Source organism: Eurytemora carolleeae, unplaced genomic scaffold (assembly GCF_000591075.1).
Source record: "Eurytemora carolleeae unplaced genomic scaffold, Eaff_2.0 scaffold1541, whole genome shotgun sequence".
NCBI lineage: Eukaryota > Metazoa > Arthropoda > Copepoda > Calanoida > Temoridae > Eurytemora > Eurytemora carolleeae.
This window is the reverse complement of record NW_019397445.1, coordinates 107,286-127,931: the sequence shown is the minus strand read 5'-3', so window position 1 is coordinate 127,931 and position 20,646 is coordinate 107,286. Positions and strand designations below refer to the sequence as shown.

Below are 20,646 nucleotides of genomic sequence, written 5' to 3'. Positions count from 1 at the left end.
TAGGTATCTACTAAAACATAAAATTCGTCCATACGGATTAAGAGAATTGATTATATTCAAAATAATAGATAAATTGTTTATGTATACATTTCAAGAGATAATGTGGAAAGAATGATAAGAAACTGAGAATAGTCCTGACATTAATCGACTACACTTCATTAATCTATCTGCCGGTCAACATTGTGCTAATTCAATAAGTGTTTTAGCCCGGAGCAGACAATTCGGATCAAAACATGGTCTTGGAACTAATAAAGGTAAACTAATTCATATATTTGAAAACTTCTTCAATCCTCGAAAATTCGTTTATTTGAAAAATTGTAAAATATTAATTTAATCTGAGATGAAATTTAAAGAATTTGAGCCCCGGTTTAAATCCGCCAAAACCCGGTTTAAATTTTGCGCCGGCTTAAATCTTGAAACATTTGATACAATTTTAAGTGGAACCAACCATATTTAAGCCGCGGCTTAAATTTAAACCGCGGCTCAAATTCTTTAAATTCCGCCACTGATGTCGGAACTTTTCTGTTGTAAATCTTTGGATCAAGATCTCGAACTTATCCAGACAAACGGATTTATTGAATTCCTTATCTATATCCTGAGGTCATACCTTGCAGGGATAACTTAGATAAAGAGATCAAGCGTTCTGACCCAAAGTCCTGACCCTAGTTAGGAAAGGAAAAGTGGCCGATCACTGCCGACTAAAATCAAATATAATTAACCTTCACTTATTTCAGGTTTTAATCAGGGTTTGGGGTTTGCTGTTTGGATGGGTTTATAGAATATTCAATAATTCGGAGCAGAAAGTTAAAAACTTCAACAAGGTAATCTCATTTGTCTAACTTTTTCTATGCTGCCCAATTTTGTAAGAATTAGTTTTCTGTAAGCTATAATTATTTTAACACAACCTTGAATTTTATCTAGGTCCTGTCTAAGCCAAGAATATTATCTAGATCATGTCTAAACCTAAACTAATTCTCCAGGTTCGTGCTAACCCTCTGAAGAAGATAGAACCTGGAGATACAGAAGTAACATATGATCCAGTAAAGCTTGAAACCACTCCGTTTATCCAGGTTAGTTTTTTTTCCTTACTTGGTTCCATGAATACACATTCAGTCACGTAAACAAAAATAATTTTTGAAGCCATCAACATTTTAGACAAATCGATCAAGGGGTTTTTAAGTTATGACATCCAAACAGAGATTAAACTACTTTATATATAGATTTGTGTTTTCTCATTTATCTTTGTTTATTTTGATTGTTCTCAAGTTCATTTCTCATGTCACACCATAATATTCTTATCTGAATACTGCAAATTAGGGCTGTTTAAATACTAAGTTATTTTTATAGAGCTTTGGTTTTTTAGAAGTTCATTAATGTGAGAATTAATATTCAAATATGCATATTCTTGCATTCTGTTTAAATCAATAATTATATGGGGGGATAACGGTGTTCTGAATTTATAACTTGTGTGTCTTGAATCTTGGGATCAAGTATTATCGCCATCTTCTGCAGATATACGAATTGATTCAACTTCTCCTCTATATCCCGTGATAATTGTATCCTGCAGGGATAACTCTAATAGAGGGATCAAGCATTGATCCTCAAATTCAGAAGTACCAACATTGGATAGATCGAGATCAATAATACTCAACATGAAGTTCAATTCTCTAGGATGATTTTGTTGTTATGCAATGATTTGTTAAGAAAATATTAGTGATTGTCCTGGTAGAAAAATGACTTATTGAGTAAATTTTGGATTTTATGGCTAAAATTGCGGGTGAGAACGAGTTTACTACCTTGAACTAAACCTAATAAATAAACTAGGAGTTCCTGGCGACTAAACCTGAAACTATGGGTTTATTACGTTGAACTAAACCTAATTAATGAACTAGGAGTTCCTGGCGGCTAAACCTGAAACTATGGGTTTACTACCTTGAACTAAACCTAATTAATGAACTAGGGAGTTCCTGGCGGCTAAACCTGAAACTACGGGTTTACTACCTTGAACTAAATCTAATTAATGAACTAGGAGTTCCTGGCGGCTAAATCTGAAACTATGGGTTTACTACCTTGAACTAAACCTAATTAATGAACTAGGAGTTCCAGGCGGCTAAACCTGAAACTATGGGTTTACTACCTTGAATTGAACTAAACCTAATTAATGAACTAGGAGTTCCTGGCGACTAAACCTGAAACTATGGGTTTACTACCTTGAACTAAACCTAATTATTGAACTAGGAGTTCCTTGCGACTAAACCTGAAACTATGGCGGATATCTGGGATTGGTCGGTTAAAAGATACAGGTAAACATTACCAACATTAGCTGTAAATATTTGTTAAAACATGATATTTCATCAAAATGTACACATAAGAATTGCAGGCCTATACACTGTCAAACAATGTTAAGTAAGGTAAGTACTAAACTAATAGTTAGATCACATTTCGATCTAAGAATGGGGTGCTTATTGTTTGTTGTTTTTCCTAGCATTATTAGATTTTTATATGAATTCAAAGAAGGAATTTAAATGGTGTAACTCAATTCCCATGTTTATTGAGAACTCTGTAAACTAGTACAAGAAGATGAATGAAGAATTAAGATACCTAGGACTACATTTTAAACTTTTTAGATCTTGAGAATTTTCAATAAAAGCTTCAACAAACTATGTGTTCTGTAAATAATGAATGAATAGCTGGGAAGTGTGGGAGGGGGGGGGGGGGGTATTACTAAGCTATGGGATAAGTTAAAAGTACTGTACTGTTACGTATTGCCCTTTTAATGTACTATACATGCCCTGTTATTTTCTACACTTTACTGTACTGGGCACATAACTGAAGTACTGGTTAATGAAAAGTAAATAAAATTGGATTACTGTATATTATCCCACTAGCCCATCTAATGTACTGTTATGTTCTTCACTGCACTGTACTGTACTGGACAAATAACTGAAGTACTGGTGAATGGCAAGTAAATAAAATTGGATTACTGTATTATTCCTCTAGCCCAGCTAATATACTGTTAAATTATGTTTTACACTGTACTGTACTGTACTGTACTGTACTGTACTGGGTAAATAACTGAAGTACTGGTTAATGAAAAGTAAATAAAATTGGATTACTGTATATTATCCCTCTACCACAGCCCGCCTTTATTTTAATTAGATTAAACCGGAAACAAACAAGGGATCCACCAAAAGGGACTGTCCATGTAATTTCACATAACCTTCCATTAAAAAAAAGAGGGTCATGCCCGATTCACAACGGTACGAAGTCTTTATTTAAATCGATTATCTATATATTAGAGAGCATGGTTTAGAAGTCAACACCTCCTCTCTCTGAGAGAAAGCATGCAAAATGTTGATTATTATGAGGACTAGGGCCAAACCCTTAAAGAACTTGTAGGAGAGGAAACCTTTTAGGTTCCTGTTTGATTAGTGTGAGTGTCAAGTCTACCTGCAACAACGACAATGGGTTTTATACCTTAAGTTGATTTGGATGTCAAAAATACAAGCAACAATGAGAATGGGTTTTATACATTAAGTTGATGTGGATGTCAAAAATACAAGCAACAACGAGAATGGGTTTTATACATTAAGTTAATGTAGTTAATGTGGATGTCAAGAATACTAGCAACAACACGAATGGGATTACACTCTTTGACTATTGTATATGTTATGAGTCTACTAGAAACAAGAATAGGATTACACCCTTTGATGAGTGTGGATGTCAAGTCTACTGAAACATCGAAAATGGGATTACACCCTTTGATAAGCTGAAAATGTCTATTTGCAGTTAGATTTCTTTGAAAAGGCAGGTTTACGAAATAAGGGATTATGAGAGTGAATACTTCTAATATAATTCCTATTTTTAAACAAACCAAATTTAAGCTGCATCAATATATGTAATATGATAATCTTATGAGGAAAAAAATGTAATAATGGAAATTCTTAAATAAGAAAAAGGTAAGTGAGCATGTTATTTTAAAGTATAAAAAGGTAAGTTTGCATGTATTTATATAAAAGAAATAGGTGAGTGTGCCCTGTGCATGTTTTCAGTACAAAATAATTAAGTCATTTTCAATATTGATCTATGTTGAAAAAATCAATATAAGGAGCGTGTAAGAATGAATATTCTGCAACAAGTGTAATAGTTTCCATTCTTTAATGCTCGGAGCGTGTAAGAATATACATTCTTTCACGCTCTGACCGTGTAAGAATATACATTCTTACACGGTCTGAGCGTTAAAGAATGAAAATTCTGCACCTACTGTGTAAGAGTAAGCATTCTTAAACGCTAAAAAGCGAACAATATTAAAATTGTTCCTCCTGAACCGTGTAATAATGGGAATTCTTACACGATAGGTTTACTACTATGGAACCGAACAGATATGATATAATAAGTAATATGTATAATATGTATTTGCATAATGTATATTAATGTGTGTGAATAAATCTTTTATAATGAGAATAATATAATGAAGCTCTTAGCTCATATATATCGTAAAATTTTTGAGGGAACCAATGGGATATGGGTGCCCCGGGGGATTTTTTGTTCTTCAAAATTCAAAATCTTTTCAGTGTTTCTAAAATTCCACGGGCACCGCCGGGCTATTCAGCTAGTCTGGCATAATTTTTAAGGGTCCTGGATATACCACTATAGATGGAGAGGCACTTGTATCTCTACAGTCTCTTAAAAATGTCATATATGGACTAGTTTACATGTAGGCACTGGCAGTTTTATAATTCATGTGGTCACACACTTTTCTAAAATTCTGAACGATTTTTTTCTCTTCATTATTAATTCAACAATAATGGGGGATCTAAAAACCTTTTCAAGTGTAAGGAAGAAAAGGTCACTACACGGACATAAAAATTAAAATGTTAATACTTAATTATCTAGGGAGAAGAGGCTACTAGGAACTAGAGATATACTTGGAGAAGAGGATGAAATACAACCCAACGGGAAAATGTTTAGGAAACTTGAACTTGGGGATTTTAGGTAGAGTACAGTATTAATATATATAAAGTAGTAGTCTCTCTTTGTTTGTTTGGATTTCTGATCATAACTCATGAACTTGCTTAAAGTTTGAACTTTGTATGTGAGGAATGGTAATGTTAACAGCTTGGTTTAAAAATTATAGCGTAATTATTAATCTTGAATAGGACGGTTAAGATTTTCAGGCAAAGCTTGATTCCTAAGCTAGTTTTTATAGATGCACATGTCTAAAAAGCACAAATTTAAGATTTGTTATCTTTTTTAACTTATTTTATTAACGAATGGAACTATAGTAAACAATGGAACTCTATTCGTCTTCTTTCTTTCTTTTATTATGATAATTCACTAAGGATATTGAAATAAGTAACTGTTATTTACTAAAAACTTGTCCTGAAGTAAGAACTTTTGCTTTGTGAATCTCGTGTTTACCTACGGATTAATTTAATTCCGCTTCGATATTCCGTGATTGAGGGTTCATGCATTAAACCTCAAATTTAAAAGTACTCACATTAGATATCGATATCGAGTTTAAAAAAATGTTACTTTACGCAATTTAAGCGACATTCTCTAGTATCAAAAACAACATCTTAAGCGGCATTTTCTAATATTAAAAATAAAAATTTTTGAGACCTATTTTTTTAACCTAAAATATGGGTCACTTACTTTATGGTTCATATCGTCTAGAATTCACGCATTTTTTCCTATAAGCAGAAAATAAAAATATAAGCTTTTTACCATTCTGACGGGAGAAGGGGGGGGGGCGGATATTTTACACGGCGCCGTGACAAACTCCTGAATGACAAACTCCTGAATGACAAACTCCGGAATGACAAACTCCTGAAAGACAAACTCCGGAAAATACAAACTCCTGANAGGTATCTACTAAAACATAAACCCTACCAACCTATCTGTATGTTTGCAGACACCAGGTATCTACTAAAACATAAACCCTACCAACCTATCTGTATGTTTGCAGACACCAGGTATCTACTAAAACATAAACCCTACCAACCTATCTGTATGTTTGCAGACACCAGGTATCTACTAAAACATAAACCCTACCAACCTATCTGTATGTTTGCAGACACCAGGTATCTACTAAAACATAAACCCTACCAACCTATCTGTATGTTTGCAGACACCAGGTATCTACTAAAACATAAACCCTACCAACCTATCTGTATGTTTGCAGACACCAGGTATCTACTAAAACATAAACCCTACCAACCTATCTGTATGTTTGCAGACACCAGGTATCTACTAAAACATAAACCCTACCAACCTATCTGTATGTTTGCAGACACCAGGTATCTACTAAAACATAAACCCTACCAACCTATCTGTATGTTTGCAGACACCAGGTATCTACTAAAACATAAACCCTACCAACCTATCTGTATGTTTGCAGACACCAGGTATCTACTAAAACATAAACCCTACCAACCTATCTGTATGTTTGCAGACACCAGGTATCTACTAAAACATAAACCCTACCAACCTATCTGTATGTTTGCAGACACCAGGTATCTACTAAAACATAAACCCTACCAACCTATCTGTATGTTTGCAGACACCAGGTATCTACTAAAACATAAACCCTACCAACCTATCTGTATGTTTGCAGACACCAGGTATCTACTAAATCATAAACCCTACCAACCTATGTGTATGTTTGCAGACAACTAATATTATGATAAAATCTCCCGTATTTTAGATTTTAAAAAATGTAATCCCTTATATCGTCCAAGATTGTAAACTTGAATTTAATACAAATCAAGGCAAAAAAAAACAACAACATATAAATGACTTTGAAAAGAAACATTATTAATTTGTGTGCGGAAAAAAACAAAATTTTTGTTTCTGTTTGTAGGGTGTTAAAACATGTAGTAGAATAATTCTCAGCTCATTTTCTTCAGGAATTGCAGGAAAATGATTTCTATGAAATTCCTTGAGTGTGAAGAATGAAAAGCTTTTCTTCTTTGTGAGATCTGTTTTTTTTTTATTTAAAGCAACAAGTCAGCATATCTATGTTTAAACTATTTTTCTTCAACTAGATAATATTTTTTAATATTTTGTGTTTTATGCATGCATCTAATGCAAGCTAATAAATTAAGACAAATGCTGGAAGAAAGGTTTTATAAATCTTAATTTTAGGTACATAAGATCGTGGGGGGGGGGGGGGAAAGTTGGACAAACTGCTCTCTAAAATGTACTCTTTATATTCTAAACATTTTTCTACTGTACATTGTATACAAAAATTATCAACACTGTTCTATCGTACGAAAACCTTTGAGTCTGCAATGGCCGGTTTTAAGAGACAGCATTGTTTTACTGTTCGAAAACTTTAAGCAAATACAATGGTGTATGTATTTTCGACCTAAGCATATCCTCTACTCCACTTCTGACCTAAGCTACATCCGCTATACTACACTTATACTAGCACGTGGTTTTACAGATGTAAGTTGGACATATGGCCGCAGCGCCTGGCCCCCTTGCCCGTCCTTGCTGCTGCGTTCAGCCCCCTTGTCTGTCCTAGCCGCAGCTCTCGGCCCAGAAATTGTCTTTTAATCTAATCTTCGAAGAATAGAAAAAAAAGCTGTCATAGGTCCTACTCCTATATTACGCTATATTACGGTAGGTCGGAAAGTTAGTAGATCAGAAGTCCAGTACAGGGAAAATTTCGTATAGACAATGTTACTTTACCATTCAAATGTCCGTTACTGTATTGTATAATATCTGTTAAGGGCTGAATGGATGCTGTCTGTACAAGGAGGGTTTAAGCAAGGATTCCCTGTAGTTACTCTCTACACTAATCTAGGAGAAGATGCTGTAGTTCATGGACTAAAGGTAAGCCGGGGTAGTTACCCTTCCCCCCCCCCCTGCACTCTGGCCTTGAGGGGCGGTGATTCTTGTTACTATATACCCCTGCCTTAGTCTAACTCTACCTCATTTCAAGCAAGTTTTAAGGGGAAGGGGCAACAGTATTTCCTCCCCCGCCCCCCTTTAGATTTTGTCCTGTATACGTCCCTGAGTTTGTCTCTTCGAGTATTATTCTAAAACTGTCTAGAACGAAAACTAAGGAAAATTAAACATGAAAGTTCTCTCATCAGATTAAAATCCTGCAAGTTCTTTTCAAAGAAGGTCTAGAATATTGTTACACTAAGTAAATCTCAGCAAATGGAACTTCTCTACTTCAAAGTCCGGCTTTTATCTTATTTTAAGTATGAATGTAAGCTCTTAGAAATTAAATATTTTACAGAATGCGCTCCCCGAGGGGGGGGGGGTGAAAGTATTAAATATTTTACAGAATGCGCTCCCCGCGGGGGGGGTGGGGTAGAATGTGTTAGGAACCATTTGTAGTAAAAACAAAATTTGGGAGTTTAATGTAAAAGCTCCTGATCAAAACACCCCCGCCCCCCCCCCCCTGTGGGGTATTTAGGGGGTCAGGAGCGGGGTAGGTGACTGATTTTTGTCACAATACTCCTTATAAGATAGATTTTTCTTGTGTTTCATGATGAGACTGGACAAAATGAATATATTCTGATATTTGTTTCCTACTTTTTACCCAGAAGTTTATTTATTTTCCCCTAAAATCATTTCTTTCTCCAAATTCAATGAATAAAATCATAAAAATTCCTTCTGGGAAAAATAAATGATTTTCAAATGAGGAGGATATGATTTTTCAAGAAAATTAACACCCTTAAATTAAAGACTTGCGACCTCTAATCTTGTTTAGGAGACGGAGGCTGAGACTGTAATAACCTCCCACGAGCTGCTGCCTAAGTTTAAGAGGATCCTGAAGGACAATGAGGACAAGGTGAAGACTATCGTTTACCTGGAGAATCCGATCAAACGGACCGATGTCTCAGGATACAGGTTAGCAGAGACACATTTCTCAAATCTGTATGTCATATGTATTCAGTCGTGCTACAACTACACAGTATAATGTCGACCCAGCACGTTTTATTCAACAAATGTGTCCTCGCAAGATCGCAGTTCAAAATTAGTCTTATTTAGATTATTTATACCATGGGCATTATCCATATATAATATATATACGCGTGGGCAGGGGCGTGTGCCGTACCTTTAATTATGGCTTGTATTTTATTGATGATTATAAAAATCATCCGTTTTTGGTTTCCAGAAACTCTAAAAAAATGGTGGTATTTTTGAAAATTGTTTCTGTTAAGTTTCTGTTAACCTATTCCTGTCAAATTAAATAAGCCAGAGCGATATTTTAAATCCCTAGATACATTAGAATAGATTGTTTATGCACACTATTAAGCTTATAATTGTACAATCCCTTGTTCATCATGAACTCGTCATACTAAATGGTCAATGAATACGTTTTACTTCTTGAAGTCAATTTAAAAAACAAATTTAAATATGTGTATCTTGTCATACTGAATTGTGTGTATTACTGATTCTCGATTGATTGATTGATTTGGGCGTAAAATCTTGAATGGACTAAAAAGCCGGATTAAATTGAATATTAATCCAACATTCCCCCATTCCGTACCCTACTTCCATTTCATTGCATTTTATAATTCTATATTTAGTAATGATTATTCAAAATTGGGAAAATATTGTAAGTTTTCTTCAGAATAAATTAATTTTTCAAAAAAAAATATATTTAGAGATAACGTCCGCCTTATATCGTTCTGGGATGTAGTTTCTTTGGGTAAGAAAACCGCTAACAACAATCTGGCTGAGGTTGAGGCCGAACCTATTCCTCCAACTGCTCAATCTCCTGCTATTATCATGTACACGTCTGGGAGCACTGGAAATCCTAAAGGTAAATTCTTCACGTTGTTTCTCCATCATCTTATTTGATATTATAATGTTCGACAGGAATCTGGGGATTCCATTTCGGGGATATTTTCAGACTTTTATTCTTATTCTTATTCTTATTCTTGGTCTTGGTCTTGGTCTTGGTCTTGGTCTTGGTCTTGGTCTTGGTCTTGGTCTTGGTCTTGTTCTTGTTCTTGTTCTTGTTCTTGTTCTTGTTCTTGTTCTTGTTCTTGTTTTATTCTTGTTCTTGTTCTGACAAGTAAAAGCACGCAAACAAAGGGATACACATGTTTCAGGATTTCCCATGCCTTTGGGAAATGCGAAATTTTTTCCATAACCAGTGAGAAGCATTCTGTTAAGCGAGTTATTTTAACTTTTGTTTGCAATCCCTTTATTTCTTCAGGTGTAATATTGACTCATCAGAACATCGTGGCAACCCTTAGTTCCTTCTTGTATAACCTTGATCCTGAACCTACAGACATGTATATAGCCTACCTACCCCTGGCCCACGTTCTGGAACTCCTGGGAGAAAGTATGATGGTTGTCTGGGGAATCACTATCGGATACAGTGGTCCAAACACACTCACAGACAAATCAACAATGATAAAGCGAGGACAGAAGGGGGACGCAACCGTTCTCCGTCCTACAATCATGTTCTGTGTTCCCCTTATCCTGGATAGGATCTACAAAGGAGTGACGGAGAATATTAAGAAGCGTGGAGAGTTCCTCACCAAGCTGATGGACTACTGTATCAACTACAGGAGCGAGTGCACCAAAAGGGGGGAGATTACGCCGATAATGGATCGGTTGTTGTTTAAGAATATCCGAGCTCTGATCGGGGGTAGGGTTCGAGCGATCATGAGCGGGGGAGCTCCTCTATCTCCGGAAACTCATGATTATCTCAAGAATGTTCTTGGATGTCCAATTCTTCAGGTTAGTTTAGGAAAATACGGTTTTTTAAAATTCCCCCTTTCAAGGTTATTAATTTAACTAAATTAAAATGAAAACAAAAACCCTTTGATATTTCTTGCATTTTATCTGTTTTCTCAGATTTTTATCTATTCTCCTCTTTTCTCAAAATCTTAATTTTAGATGTGCGTCATAGTTTCAATTTCAAGAAAATGAATCCCAAATACACACTATAACTAGATTTTACGAATTGATTCGTAATTGTGGAATTTGTGGTGAGATAATAGCCATAGAATATATTATTAAGAATTTTCACCTACGCCATTCAATTATTGTCGGAGAATTATTTGCATGGGCAATAGTTTATATTGTCTAATTTAGTCAGTAATCCATTTTACAAATATTTAACTTGCAATATTTGAAAGGCATTTCAACTACTTTTGTTCAGTGCTAAAGGTTTGAATCTTTTGGATCTGCAACATTTTGGCGTGCTGGATCCGGATCCGGATCTAGGGGGCAAATTATTAACCAAAACCGACTAAATAAATGTCGCATTTTTTTACATCTAAATTTTAACTAAAAGAAATTAATAACACCAACTAATTTCTGAATTGTTCATAAAGTTTCAGGAAACAAATTAACGAAAGAAGAAGAAAAAGATTTTATATGTTAAAATTGTTAAAAAATAATAAATATAGAAATGTGCAGGACCTGGATCTGGACCCATTTTTCTTTAAGTCACAGTTTTTGTATTATATATTTATTCAAGATTATTTAGGGCTATGGATTAACTGAAACATGTGCTTGTGGGGCTATCATGAACATGGATGAAAACTCCACTAGTAGAGTAGGACCTCCGGTACAGAATACAAGGTGTCTGTTTATTTTTCTGGTCATTAACTAAATGCTATTTTGAACTTTGATTAGACTTTATTAAAGCACAAATGCAAGTGACCCTCCATTTGTGTAAGTCCCAAATGTGGTTTCTCTCTTAAAGTAATGTGTGAATATATGCAGTAGTGTGAACGAAAAAAATTAACAGAATTTAAAGCGTTTCCAGAGAAAAAACGATGATATCTGCCTGGTTGTTGCTCATATAAAGTTATAAAGGGTACTATTGTGAATTGGGTATGCAATGCTTGTTATGAGAATCACTCTAGATTACGCCAACGTTTCCTTAAATGTTGATTGTTCAGGATAAAGCTTGTGAACTGGGAGGAAGGAAACTATAGAGTTACAGATAAACCTAATCCCAGGGGAGAAATCATTATAGGTAACAATATTAATTTTATCATACTTTTTCAAGCTATTTATAGATTTTGATAAATAGCAATAGTGATGGATGGTGATTGGTGATAGTTTAACTGAATTATAATATGCAAGCTGAAAGGCCCGGCGTGGCCCGTGGAAAAAAGAGAAAATAAAAAAATGATAAACAATATTTTGAATAAAGAATTCCAATTTTTTAGCCTATAAAACTGATAAGTGTTCACTAAAAAATTCAGCCCGTTTGGTCCAGCCGTTTGGCCGGCTATACCCAACATATATATATGGATGTCTTGTTTTATTTTATAGAAGAAGATTATATCAATGGTGCTATAGTAACGACTCAACATGGAAACGTCTCAAAAGATGGACTCATAAAACTAAGTTATATCGTCTTCTCTCGGCTTAAATTAAAAAGACTATATTCCAACGATTTTCTTCGCCATGGCCGCAGCGCTCGGCCCTCTCCGCAGCCTGCGGTGCAACATAACATAAATTAATGATATGAATGAATTTACATTAACCCTGTCTCTGCAAATTTGCAAATTTGCAAAAATTGAATTTTTTTCACAAAATCCAGTTACATACTAAAAATTTTTGCAAAACTGATTTGTCCAAAAAATGAAAAATTATACATTTTTGAAAAACCCTTGATCATGCCATTTCAAATATGAAAAAAATTTGCAAAATTTTAAATATCAAGAAAAATTAAAAATGTGCAAATTTCCTTTGAGAGGTTGTTTGCAAAAAAATTGCAATTTTTTTCGCAAAACTTGTGCAATTCGTTTCCTTATGTGAAAGGCTTTCCAAAAAGCTAAATTTTATCAAAATCTGACGAGCGAAAGCGGGTCAAAACAAAGATTTAGTTTGTTACAGGAAAAAACAGTCATTCAGGCAGTGAACAGAAGAAGATCCAAATGAAGAAGAATTAAAAGCTCAGAATAAAATTAAGGATAGTTATCATTGCAATAAAAATAAATAAATAAATATTTAAAGCGCCAGGGTTTATCTAAATCTTCCGAACTGCTGTAATACTGGCAACAAAATGTGTTCAGATTTGCTCGGTAAATACGACAAGAAAGACCGCTATTAATATCTTGATAAACTTTAATCAATTAATTTATTAAGTTAAACCCCAAATTATTAATGATAAAACTAGAGCTTTAAATATTCATTTATTTATATTTATTGCAATAATAAATGTCTTTAATTATTGTTAGCTTTAAATTCTTCTTCATTTGGATCTTCTTCTGTTTCTTGACACTGTTGATCAACTCCAAACCAAGACTGGTTTGGTATTTGGGAGTTCAGTGCTTAGGATCCGGATCCGGATCCGCTGGATCCGCATTATTTTGGCTCTTTGGATCCGGATCCGCAAAAAAATGCGGATCCACGGATCCGGATCCAAGCACAATTTTATTTTTCAAAATGTGCAAAACAGCGTTAATTTTCCTTAAAAATATCCTATTTTGAATTGTTTAACAGATTTTAAAAATGTTCTCAGGGTCTCAGGTTTCTATCTTGGTCAAATCTTAACTCAGACCTCCACCGTGCACCCCTCCCCCCACCCCCTTTAATAACTAGAGAGGGGGGGGAGAAGTCTCCCTTTTCTCCATTGCAACTAAGCAAATTTAGTCTTCACAAATTAAGGTGTAAGGATGTGTAAGAGTGAGGGGGAAAAGGGATGGGGCGCACATATGCTAAAAAGATACAGATGCTAAGGAACATCTTGTGTTCCCAGTATAAAGAGACTGTTCTCTGCCCTGAAGATATTCAAATCAGACCTAAGGAGTTGCCTGAAGGCAGATATTCCAAACGCCCTCCTTCTACTAAAAGCTAATATGAATTACACCTGTTTTTTTTTTCATCCAATAAAGTAAAAAAAATCATTATCATTTTGTGCGAACTAATAGAAAAATAGTATTAAAAAATGTTAAAATGTTAACATTTTTTTTAGGTATGAAAAGACATTTGAACTAAAATAAATTTTTTTTTGATCAATGACCTGGTTCCGGATCCGGATCCATTTTTTTGAAAAGCGGATCCAGGATCCGGATCCGCATCAAAATTAAATGGATCCTAAGCACTGGTATTTGGAGACACATTTTAGTTTCTTATTTTCTTTTTCTTGCAGCATCCTCTATTACTACTTCTCCTTGACAACTTTTAGCTCATGCTTCGCAGTTTTTTGAGCAGTTACTCAGGGCCATTATTTAATTTTGATACACTTTTGATGCACGACTGAGAAATTGAAGATTTTTGTCTCGGAGTTGCGGATTTTCTTAATTTTTTTTTCGAAGATTTCCAGGGTTTTAATCGATTGATCTATTGTAAATTTTCTTTCGTTTTAACAGTACCATGTTTTAATGACTTTTATATTGCTAGAGTAAAATGATTTATTCTCATTATTATTTAAATCTTTTCTTTTCTCTTTTATGTTTTCGACAGCACTTGGATTTCCTCAAAATGGAGAGCTTTTGGATCTTTTTTTATTGATCATTATGCTTTATTCAGTTTTTACTAGACAAGACTCTCTAGATTATAAATCAATTTTGAAAACAATACTAACCAAATTAAATTAATTTTCTTGCCTTTAATTTTTATTTTATTTAACGTACAATCAAGCAAAAGAAACCTAGAAATTTTAACATTTCTATTACGGGAGGGGGGGGGGGGGAAAGGATTTTTCAAGCGAGGAGGATTGAAAAACGAGTTTTTTAGAAAACTAATTAAACTAAATTAATATTTGGGCGAAGCAAATCTTGCGGCCAGAACTACAGGATATATGATAATTGTAATATTAAGGCGGAGTAAATGTTGCTGCTGGATACTACAAACTACCGGATATATATCATTTTAAATTAAGGCGGAGGAAATGTTGCTGCGGGATACTACATAATACCAGATATAAAATATTGTAATATTAAGGTGGAAGAAATGTTGCTGCTGGATACTACAAACTACCGGATAAGACCGCCGAGGAGTTCCACACAGATGCTGAGGGGCGAAGATGGTTTCAAACCGGAGACATCGGAGAATTCTACAGGGACGGAACTATAAAGATTATTGACCGGAAGAAAGATCTTGTAAAACTACAGTTTGGAGAATATGTTTCCCTAGGGAAGGTGGAAGCTACCCTCAAGGTATGTTTTAGATCAATGATTGGATTTGTGAAATGTAAGAAATATGATAATCAGAATTATGTTAGCGTACTTTCAGTGGTCCCTTTTTTAAAATGGAGCTGATTGTTCCATTAAAAATGGGACTCTTTAAGCCTTAAAAATATGAAGAACTAGCTTGGGAATCCAGCGCTACCTAGGTTACTCATAGTTACTCCCACCGTTTCTCTGCACCTTTACCGCTATTAAAGTCGACCCAATCAACTTAAAATCTTAAAATCAAGCTAACATTCCCGCCCGTCTCCCGAGTACCCCAATCAAAATTTGGGGCAAATCGGTCCAGAGGCTCCTCAGTTATGATCGGTTTTCCTGTTGTATCCAATGTATTTTTGTTTCAGGGTTGTCCTGTTGTATTCAATGTGTTCATGTTTCAGGGTTGTCCTGTTGTACTCAATGTGTTCATGTTTCAGGGTTGTCCTGTCGTATTCAATGTGTTCATGTTTCAGGGTTGTCCTGTTGTATCCAATGTCTTCATGTTTCAGGGTTGTCCTGTTGTATCCAATGTGCTCATGTTTCAGGGTTGTCCTGTTGTATTCAATGTATTCATGTCTCAGGGTTGTCCTGTTGTATTCGATGTGTTCATGTTTCAGGGTTGTCCTGTTGTATCCAATGTATTAATGTTTCAGGGTTGTCCTGTTGTATCTAATGTATGTTTCAGGGTTGTCCTGTTGTATTCAATGTATTCATGTTTCAGGGTTGTCCTGTTGTATCCAATGTATTCATGTTTCAGGGTTGTCCTGTTGTATCTAACGTATGCATGTTTCAGGGTTGTCCTGTTGTATCAAATGTATGCATGCTTCAGGGTTGTCCTGTTGTATCCAATGTATTCATGTTTCAGGGTTGTCCTGTTGTATCCAATGTATGTTATGTTTCGGGTTGTCCTGTTGTATCTAATGTATTCATGTTTCAGGGTTGTCCTGTTGTATCAAATGTATGCATGTTTCAGGGTTGTCCTGTTGTATTCAATGTATTCATGTTTCAGGGTTGTCCTGTTGTATCTAATGTATGCATATATGGGGATTCCTCTAAATCCTACGTGGTTGGTATCGTGTGCCCGGTCCCAGAACAGCTGACTAAGCTGGCCGCTAAATACGGAAAATCAAACCTCTCTTTCATAGAACAGTGTCAGGTAATAAAAATCGACCACGCGTCGTTAATTATGACGTAACTCCAAGAGTCACCGACCTTGTTAGGGTTCAGTAACATCTCGCTGTATAACATTTCGCCATATAACATTTCAGCACATAACATTTCAGCACATAACATTTCAGCATATAACATTTCAGCATATAACATTTCAGCATATAACATTTCACCATATAACATTTCAGCATATAACATTTCACCATATAACATTTCACCATATAACATTTCGCCATATAACATTTCGCCATATAACAACTTACCTAAGTAACATTTCGCCATGTAACAGCTTGCCATATAAAAACAAAAAACAAAATAATAAATTTTGTTCAGTAATAGTTTATCATATGAAATTATGAAACATTGTTCAGCCATATCGATACACATGAAAGTAGATTTAAAGGGGATGGTGGAGATGTCATGTTTGATGTAGGGGGGAGGGCTACCTTAATTTTTTAATTAGTTATCGAAATTCCTAAAATAAAATAAAATTTAATTTTAATGACCACTTAAAGAGCAAACAATTCAGAATTGCCTATGCTCAATCCAGGGTATACAAGAAATGCTTGAATTGCTTCCTAAAGTCGGCCCATTTCTGATCTTTTTCCAAGGTATTCTCAATTTGTTTTTCAATGTAGTCCTTGTAGAAAGTTTGGACGTAGGTCAGTCCACAGAGCATGTAGAACACTTCGTGGAAACTTGGATTTCGGTAAAAAAAAGACTTTGAAGTCCCTTATCACCAATATTCTTCCAAACTGCAGAGTTAAAATAAAACCTGGAGCCCCTTTGTTCACTGCCTGAAAACACACAATACACAGCTCCAAATACAGCACGTTCAAACTCAGAATTAATTGTAAACAGTGGGCTGTGCAGTGTGCAAACTACAATTTAATTTAAAAATTTATTTATAGGCGAGTTGTTGCCTAGCGAGATGTTACTGAGCCATTCCATTTAAAATAGTTTTTCTGAATGCAATAAGTAGAATCAGCATTTGCCGAATTCACAAACTTTGCAAGCAATTTTGAGTTTAACCCAATAGTTGACCTCGGTTTAATTTTAACAGCTTCCATACAATTCCAGCTCTGAATGTTTATTAGTCAATTCAGCTATCTGCATGAAAACAGATGAAAGGAAATAATAAATTTCTGCTTTTGGTAATAATGATTTGAAAGTAATTCAATCTCTTCATTTTGAATCAAAATGTAAAATATGTAGAATCAAATTTCCTTGCTGAAAATTGTGTTGGCTAGTTAAATAATATCACATTCTAGCGAGGGCTGTACTTAAATATAGATTCTATTTGATTTTGTAATTGTTTCAGGCGGTCCCTTAAAAATAATCTAAAGGAATTGAGTCTTTGCCACAAATTCTAATTACTATTTCTTAGATATTTCAAACTATGAATTCGGTTAAATCCAATATTCTAAGTTTTAAATTATCAAAGGTATTCATCATCAGCTTGCAAAGGTATCGGGATTAGAAAATTTTAGTTTGTGATATAGATTCAATTCCTTGTAATATAATTTTCTATATTATAAATAGTTTGCTTTTTCAAACATGTATAAAGTATGCACTGAGACACAAGATATTAGCCCTAAACGAAGGGAAACTATTTATTTTTTTGAGTAAAAAGTTTAGTTACAATTTCTTAGATTTTTGTGGGTCCACCTGACGAAAATTTTCTAAGTAAAAAGACGAGCCCAAATTTATTAAATAGCATGACATAGTTGAACCGCGTAGAGTAACTTGAACTATTTCACTTCACCTTGCCATGCGCACTAGAGAAGTGGTTTAACTTAATACGGTTCAACTATGTTTCTCTATTCATTAAATCTGATCCTTGATCAATCAAATAGAATGTTAATCACTAGAACTATAAATTCGGCGTTAAATTATCGAGTAAATGTAAATATTTGTAAACTACAGGATAAGGATGTAACTGGTGCAGTACTCCGGGAGGTGGTGAACCACTGCAAACAAACTAAACTTGAAAAGTTTGAAGTACCAGGTAAACGGCTCGTCAAGTCCTTTTTTTCGGGTGATCTAAATCATATCAATTAATATTTCTTTAATTAAGGATTCAAAATTGTACATTAATTTTAATCTTGCGCTGCGCCATTAATGGGCATTTAAACTACGGTTTCCGCAGAAGACCAAATTGAACTATTGGATCGTGTATTAAGTAGTGTTATTCTGTGAGAACCATACAGAAAACTGTGGAATAGGTAGACGAAGTTGTAGCAATATCTTAGTGTATTTGGCGTTGTTGCAAAAACAAAGCAAATAGTTCTGATAGTTACTTATCTTACATTACAAAATACCGAGTCTCATTTGCATTGGACTATTCAAAGTCACAACACAAGTATAGGAATTATCTTCCTATTCCAGAGTTTTCTGGTTCCTACTGTAGGTCGTCAATTTGTTTAACATTATAATGTGACGGTTTAGTAAAAATCTTTTTGTAACCATAGGCCAATATTCTTGAGTAGGGCGGGCCTTAGCGATCAATGTCTTCTAAATGTAGTTTGTTAATAACAAACTTGGTCCATTCTTAATCTTGTACGGGGGTTTAAGTATATTGTTCACTGTTTACTTCAATTAAGAAAATATTTGAGATTCTTTAAGTTTATGATATTTCTTAACAATAAAAGTATAATGATTATTAAATAATTATACAATTACGATCACGATTATGGTAATTATAATCATGATCATAAAAATGACAACGACAAAGAGACAAAGATAATGTTTAGGTGCGCTATGTTTGACCGGAGATGAGTGGACCCCTGAATCAGGATTAAGTACCGCTGCCATGAAGTTGAAAAGACGGCCCATCCAGGATAGATACCAGGCGGATATAGATCGTATGTACAACAACTGAAACCGGTTTACTCGCGTATTTTTCGCGGATTTGTTCAAATATCTGGGGTTTACGGTGTCGGTGATATTTTTAACAAAATACTGTACATAACAATACAATGCACAGTACACCAATATGCAAGATTCACAACTTCAATGTCCCTCCAAGAATATTAGGGAACTAACAAAGTAGAAAAACCTTTCAATATAAATATGTACCTAGCTAGATGCACATCACACATGTACAATGTACTGTTGCACACTGCACATGTACAATTTACGTTGAACACCGTAAATGCACAGTGTACATAGTTGCGATTAAAATTATTAACTATTTTTTAATCTTTTGATCCATCCCTCGTAGATTGATATTTATTAATTTTCATGAAGGGCTATGTTAATTTTGGCCCTTGAACTGAAAGTACAGTACATCATTTCTTAGTTTTCCATTTATCACTTTTACGTACATACGGTTTTTTATCAATTGTTTCCAACAAGTTCTCAAAACATATTTAGATAAAAATACTCTTTGGATTTATTGAAATTAAAAGTATAATAAACCCCCAAATGTGATCTAAAAGTATTTTTTTTCATTTGTAAACTCGGCATTTTCAGCTTGTGTCATATAGTCGAAACTGATATATTTTGATCGGATTTTCTAGTTTTATAAAGGATTGGAGTAAACTGTGATCGAAATTCTTCGAGATTTTTTCAACGTGGAAATTTTTTAAGGCATTAAACATTGTATTTTGGATTTGTGTAAATTAAATGATTAACCCCTTAAGGAAAAAAAACTTGTAACAGTAATATTTCGTATTTCACACTTTCGATAATTGTACGCAACTGTAATTTTATATTTTTAAAATTTTTATTTCCGAAATGTATCCTAACTAGGTCCAAATTGGTGTGATTTACGGCAAATTAAATGTGATAAGCTTTGTACTTTTATCATACGCAAAATAAAACCATATTATTTAAAAATCTTTATTCCTCAAAGAGACTGTGTGTTTGATTTAAACTGGCCCTCTGTATAAAGATGGCAATGCTCGATGCGCATACTTTCAATTGTTGTGTCTCTATGAAAGTGACTTGCGCATTTCTACTGCAGGAAATAGTCAGAATCGAACACTTTTAAACCAAGAAAAACGACAATATTTTCCACATTTTTGATCAGATGGAGGTTTCAAGGGTTCGAACAAAATCATCTTTGCATGGAAGATTATTTGAAATTCCGCTGACAGCTCCTTAAATTATATTTCTTATTCGAGAGACATTGATATACTCTATTCTGCTAAATTGTTTTAAACAGTGCTTAGGATCCGGATCCGCAAGATTTTGGCTTCCTGGATCCAGATCCGCAAGATTTTGGTTTCCTGGATCCAGATCCGCAAGATTTTGGCTTCCTGGATCCAGATCCGCAAAAATATGCGGATCCACGGATCCAAGGGGCAAAATATCAACCAAAAAATGCAAAAATAACCGAAGCTTGAAACATTAAGGTTTTAAT

At 34.5% G+C, this 20,646-nt stretch overlaps 2 protein-coding genes across 2 annotated transcripts; both read left to right on the top strand.

Moving 5' to 3' along the window:
• Window positions 1-73: 73 nt before the first annotated feature.
• On the top strand, window positions 74-5,019 carry LOC111714336 (long-chain-fatty-acid--CoA ligase 3-like). The gene is made up of 5 exons (XM_023489419.1): window positions 74-254; window positions 735-821; window positions 981-1,070; window positions 2,239-2,303; window positions 4,897-5,019. The coding sequence occupies exons 1-5, from the start codon at window positions 234-236 to the stop codon at window positions 4,997-4,999; spliced, it is 366 nt and encodes a 121-aa protein (XP_023345187.1). The 5' UTR covers window positions 74-233; the 3' UTR covers window positions 5,000-5,019.
• Window positions 5,020-7,717: 2,698 nt separating this feature from the next.
• On the top strand, window positions 7,718-20,120 carry LOC111714335 (long-chain-fatty-acid--CoA ligase 4). The gene is made up of 10 exons (XM_023489418.1): window positions 7,718-7,839; window positions 8,729-8,868; window positions 9,630-9,787; window positions 10,187-10,716; window positions 11,471-11,565; window positions 11,889-11,965; window positions 14,887-15,101; window positions 16,120-16,266; window positions 18,207-18,288; window positions 19,034-20,120. The coding sequence occupies exons 1-10, from the start codon at window positions 7,747-7,749 to the stop codon at window positions 19,159-19,161; spliced, it is 1,665 nt and encodes a 554-aa protein (XP_023345186.1). The 5' UTR covers window positions 7,718-7,746; the 3' UTR covers window positions 19,162-20,120.
• Window positions 20,121-20,646: the final 526 nt, after the last annotated feature.